Genomic DNA, 6,000 nt, shown 5'->3' with positions numbered 1-6,000 from the left:
GGCAATAATTATTGAAAAGTTACTTTCGAAAAATACCGCATATATTAGGAAAACCAAGTAATTTTTAATCAAATACTTTGATTTTTCTTTTTTTTCTTTTAGAATGGAAATAATCATATGATATTGTTCGCTTGTATTTGATTTGCAAGAGGTTTCAAGCTTAACTGTCTGTATCGAACACATACCCTTACCTTATTTTTTTAAATATGTGTGCACATTTTTCTTTTATTCTATATCTGTTTCTTATAGAGCAAATTAAATTATGATTAGAAGAGCAGTTTTAATACAGAAACTAACCATGAGTTGTATTTTTTAATAAAAGTTTTAATCTTAGAATAAAAAATCCTCCCGCCACCCCTCCCTAGTGACTAACAATAAGTCTGAGGGTGCACACCGCTAAAAACCGGGTTTCGATACTCATGGTGGACACAGCACAGGTAACCCATTGTGTAATTTTGTGCTTAACAATAAACAAATAATTTATTCTGTGTTCTAAAATTCACTGTAGTATGTATAATTTGTTATCAAAACTTTTTTTTATCAAGGTTTTGTTTGTATTTATGATGAAACTACTAAGGCTATTTACCGCCCTCCCTACGTTTAAACTGACGACCAGTGGGAAGGCAACCAGCCGGCAACATACTCCGCCAATTCTTGACCTGTCTTTTCCCCCCAAAATAGTGGGTTTAACCATAACATTATAAGTACGGCTGAAATGGTGAGCCACCAGCCCTTTACTAAGGAGTTGCAAAGACTAACAAATTTCATTTATCATCTTTACATTCTATTGTGGAGTTTCTATGTGGCCAACTTAAACATTCTTTTGGAAAGCTTCAATATGTTTTCAGTGTCTTGAGCTTTTATACAAAATAACATTAGAAAGTTCGTCAAAGGGTGTCTCTTTTAACTATGTTTATTTCCAAAACACAAAATTTTGCTTTTGCGCAATATAGTAAGTTAGTATGCTAAGTTACCAAATTATTTACCATGTAAGACCACATGCAATATGTTTTTCAATAAAATAGTTTTGATCTAATGATTCAGGCATGGCCTAATGTTTAGAATTATGGGCTTCAGACCGACGGGTCTAAGGTTCGAGATTTAATTCAAATGAACAAGCTCTGCACTTTCAATTTTTTGCATGTTTTAAAAGTATCAGTCAATCCCGTTATTTGATTCAAAGATCCTAATAAAGCTCTTGTGGTGGTAGATGGTGGTGACTGGCTTCCTGAACCATCGGTGCCTCTGACTCGACCATTTAGCCCATGTGTCGCATTAAGTTTCATTTTGGTTGAAAATTTCCAGTATTTTAATGTTGTACTAAGTTAAATGATCTAAATGGGTTTGATAAACGATATTTTGACTGAATTACCCCAACAAAGAACACAAAAGACACTTGTAATTCATATACATGATATGTACACGCTTAAAAAAAACTTGATCACGAAATATCAGTTACTTTTTATGTATAAGCTGTCAAATTTTCGAAATAATTATATCTATCGATTTTTTATAATAATATAAACTTATTTTCTTTCCATTATATTGGAATAACAAGAAAAATAGCCCATTAAAAGGGCTGGGCGTAGCCCAGTAGTTAGCTCGTCGAACTGTAAATTCGATGATCCCTAGCTGGAGTCTCGTTACCGCAAAATCGTGCTTTGCACTTTGGGGCCATGACGCTTTATAAGAATGACAGTTAAATCTCACTATTTGATTCAAATATCCCTAGAACTAGCTATTCTCTCTTCGTCTCTCATCTAAAAAGTAGGGACGGCTAAAGCAAATAGCCCTTTTAGCATTGCGCAAATATCCAAAACAAACAGTTAAAAAAATTATAAGACTGCACACACAGATATGTATTTTAAAAAATTTAAATCAGATTTTTTGTTATTTTATTCGTTTAGACCACATATAAATGAACTTCAAGTTGTTTGTAAAATTCCAGTTTTTGTGTGTTTTTAAATGTTAAGGTATTATTATAGATAATTCACCTAACTAATGTCGACTGCCATCTTCCGTCCAGTATATAAAATTTGTTTGGTAATCGGAAGGGCATGTAGGCTTACGTGAATTTGGCTTAGGTGAGAATATAAACTGTGTTCCAAATGCCTATGGAAACTCGTTCCAACAGCGCTCTCTTTAAGAGAGCTGAACAGCTGAAAAGATGGGAAGATTCCGAAACTAATAAAGAGACAGAACTGCCCAGAAGAAGCGAAGGAAAGATCAAATTTACAGATGGTTGTGTATTCCTTGCTGCGTGTGCTGCTGGTGACACGGAAGAAGTTGAGCGTCTGCTTGAGAAAGGTGCCGATATCAATACAGCCAATGTTGACGGTCTTACCGCTTTGCATCAGGTGTGTTTTATTAAAAAATAAATAAAAAAGATCCTTCTTTTATGGATGTTAGGAATTCAGTCATTAAAAGAATTAGTGTAGCATTAATGCTGTGTCAGTGTGTGGTGAAGTTAATAAACAGCGAAATATTTTCACCCGAGTCGTTTTTATCTATTTATGTTAACTTTAAGACTACTAAGACTAACAAACAATTAAGCCTAACGAAAGGGTCAGGAACTGAATAAACTCAGTCTACACTTTGTAAGTTGTTAATAAAAGACTAACGCAGTAACAACTTGAAAATATATATTTACTATCGATAACGTTTATATTAAACTTGTACTGAAATTAGAGTACTGTTTACTAACGAGTATTGTTCAGTTTTCAAAATTTAGGTAAATTTGTAGAATAGCAATAACTGAATAAAAATTTATTATGAATTACAAATAACAAAGGCTAAATTTTCCAGGTCTGTGTATCTTATCAACTAAAGACTGAGTAAAGTATGTTCAAAGTGCTTTATTTTTAAGTCTATTTCATTGTCATAATATATGCACTTACAAAGTTTATAGTATTCACCTAGAGTGCTCCAGATAAGCTTTTGACATAATGAGTATTGTATTCCTCAAAATAAACTGTATTGTTGAAAACTTGGGTATTTTTAGGTTTTGGTGACTTTTTTTTTCCTCATCCAAAGCCTATTTTGCTTTGCTTACTAGATGCTTGGACCTTTAATTTTTGTATTAACATCCTATAAAGGATCACCCGAGGTAATTACAACATAAATTAAATACAGTGAGCATTTTGTTGACATTGATTGATAAAATAACTAATATAATTTCCAGTTAAGCAGAAACTGCAAACTACTGGTAATTACTATATAACTCATTTGTGAATTTTTCTTTTACTAGCATGAATGATATGGAGGCCTAATCTGTTATTTGACTTGTTATTCTCTCCTCAGTAGACTGCAGTTTCATTGAATAATGGCTCTTTAATGCTGCTCAGGAGAAAAACCAAAGAGATACAATTGGCCTCCATATAATGGTGAAATGCAAACAATTTGCAGGATTTGATGACAAGTTTACAGTGAGAATGATCTTCGATGCTTTGTTTTATTAAAGATGCAGGTTTTTGTTTCTTTGAAGTAGAGAATATGCACCTAAACATACTGACAAGTAGTATGCACGATTTTTATTTCTAAGACATATTTTATGTAAAAACATTGGTGCTTACATTTGGATATATATCTTATTTGGAGCACTGTGCCTACATATGGAAATTAGAAAAAAAAAAATAACCAGCACAAATCATACCATCACATGACACGATAGTGCTAATGTTTCCAAGGCTACAACATTGAAGTCTTAATTTTCTTCTTGAGATGAAATTCCATTGTAATATTATAACCCTTTAAATACCATGATGTTAGAACATAAAATAATGCAAACTCTCTTTTGCAGTAACTCCTCCAAGAAAAAACAAGTATATAATGAATTTCTATTTAATTTTATGTCACTTTAAATATAACTTTTTAGATTCATTTGTCTATCCAGAAAATATATTACAATAATTCACACTAATGATGTATGCTACTACAAATTTAGTATTTCATATACCTCATTTTAATCCATATCTACTAATGTTGTATAAATGTAGTAAGTTTGAGAAGACACTGTCTGTTTCATTTTGTAACTATATTTGGTATGATCCAGATAAGCTCATTTAGAGGTCTTGTTTTTAGTAAATGTGTTTTGAATTGCACATTTAATATAAGAATATTAATGGAATTTAGTAATTTTTCTGGAAGAGTACTTGGTTTACAAATGAAGAAAAGATTTATGATCATTTGCAAAAACTATAATGTTCTGTGCAGTGTTTCATTGTTGTAAGATCAGCTAACATATTTCTAAAATCTAAATTATCATGACTATACTTCAGAAAAGTAGTAGTTACACATTATTATACATCAGAAATTAAAACTTTATTTTCTGAACTACATTTGTGTATAATTCTTTAAATATATTGGAAAATCTTTAGTATGCATTATAAACACTTAAATCTTTAACTATTCTAGTATCACTAAGAGTAGTTAATTATAAGAGTAAAGATATGCTTTGTATATAAGTTGTTTATCACTGTTTGAAAAATTGTTCAGTTTTGGTGGTAAAGTGGAGAAAATATTAATGAATTAAACTTTGCATCATAATATCAAATGTCATTGCTTCTAATACAATTATCAGATTTTTTATATTGCTTTACTGGCATCAAAGTTTTTTTTGTACTGAATTACCAAAAAATACTCAGTAGCAGTGAAAAAGAATAAAAAGCATGTCATGTTCCAGTTAGATACTTCATACTGATTATACGAACTGCTTTTAATGAACACTAATCCATGTTTGTTTTTTTTACACCTTATTGTCTTACTTTGCTTTCTTTTACTATTTCCTGAACGTTTTTTCAGATGTCACACATTCTATGTTAAATGATTGTTCAGATATTTTGTATTATCTTTTCTAATTCTTCCTTTTCTTGATAAAAAAATCTTATATGCATTTACACCTTTATGCACAATCTTATCTATAACTAGATAATTTAACTACATGAACAGAGGTTTTAGTTTTGAATATCTAAATATGTGTACATGTTATAAACAGTACAGTGTTCATCTAAGGTCATATGTCTAGCATTTGCTTTACATTAGTTGTGTTTTTCTCTGTTTTCAAGGATTATGTGTACCTTTTATCTGTCTTGTCATATCACAGTGTTAAGCAAGTAAAAGGGGCATTAACCTAGAACTTTCAGCTCACACAGTTAATTTGAGACCAGTGCCTCTACAAACTGAATTAGCCACAAATAATTACTCTCCACCCCAACTGTCTCAACATATTTCATACAAGGTTTTATCTGTTGTATAGAGTAAAACTTTTGTTTATTTTGTTTACAACATTTCATCAGGTTTATCTGGCATCATCAGGTGAGATACTAGAATTGAGGCTAGTAGAAATTAATGATGATCTACAAAGCATATGATTCAGCAGTTGCAAACTTAATAAAGTATTTATCAATGAACTGTCAAGTATATAAATATAGAAATAAAGCTTTACTGGCTGAGCCCAAGTATTATTGTAATAGATACATAAACATTTCAAATTAATCTCTGTTAGTCTCAGTTCGTGTATCTCATCTGATGGAGTCAGATAAGTCTGGTAAAATGTTGTAAACAAAATAAACAAAAGTTTACTCTGTATATCTAATAAAACCATGTATTAAATATAAAAAATAACAGATTTCTTCCTAATATTTAATTCATTTCTCAGTATATGTTGTCAAAAAAGCTAGTGTGTGATGTGAGACTGTATGATCATTCAACACTTATAAAACGTGTTTAAAAGAGTGGATTTTCACAGCTCTTCATAGCATACAAAACAGTTTTTTCTTACTAGCAACTAAAAGAATAATTAGGAGATGTGTTATTTTGTAATAGGTTACATTAACATTCTTACTTTTCAAGCACTTCAAAACTGATGTTAAGTATTATTTGTGCTTTGTGAACTTGTTGGAACTTTTCTTATATAGTATTTACAATATTATAAAATAATTCCAAGTATTATGTATATTTCCTTATTTGAAAAAAAAATTTTTCTTTTGTGGGATTTTTCAA

At 30.6% G+C, this 6,000-nt stretch overlaps 1 protein-coding gene across 2 annotated transcripts in view; it reads left to right on the top strand.

The window, feature by feature from the left end:
- Positions 1–2,046: 2,046 nt before the first annotated feature.
- Positions 2,047–6,000, top strand: part of LOC106466566 (protein phosphatase 1 regulatory subunit 12B-like) — a 51,030-nt gene continuing 47,076 nt past the window's right edge. For both annotated transcript variants that reach the window (XM_013926861.2, XM_022395105.1), the window contains exon 1: positions 2,047–2,357. In XM_013926861.2, coding sequence (XP_013782315.1) covers positions 2,109–2,357 — 249 coding nt within the window. In that variant the 5' untranslated portion in view covers positions 2,047–2,108. The remainder of the gene's footprint in view (positions 2,358–6,000) is intronic.

This window comes from Limulus polyphemus, unplaced genomic scaffold (assembly GCF_000517525.1).
Source record: "Limulus polyphemus unplaced genomic scaffold, Limulus_polyphemus-2.1.2 Scaffold74, whole genome shotgun sequence".
NCBI classification, from domain to species: domain Eukaryota; kingdom Metazoa; phylum Arthropoda; class Merostomata; order Xiphosura; family Limulidae; genus Limulus; species Limulus polyphemus.
The sequence above is the reverse complement of the archived record's forward strand: the minus strand, read 5'-3'. Positions and strand labels throughout refer to the sequence as shown.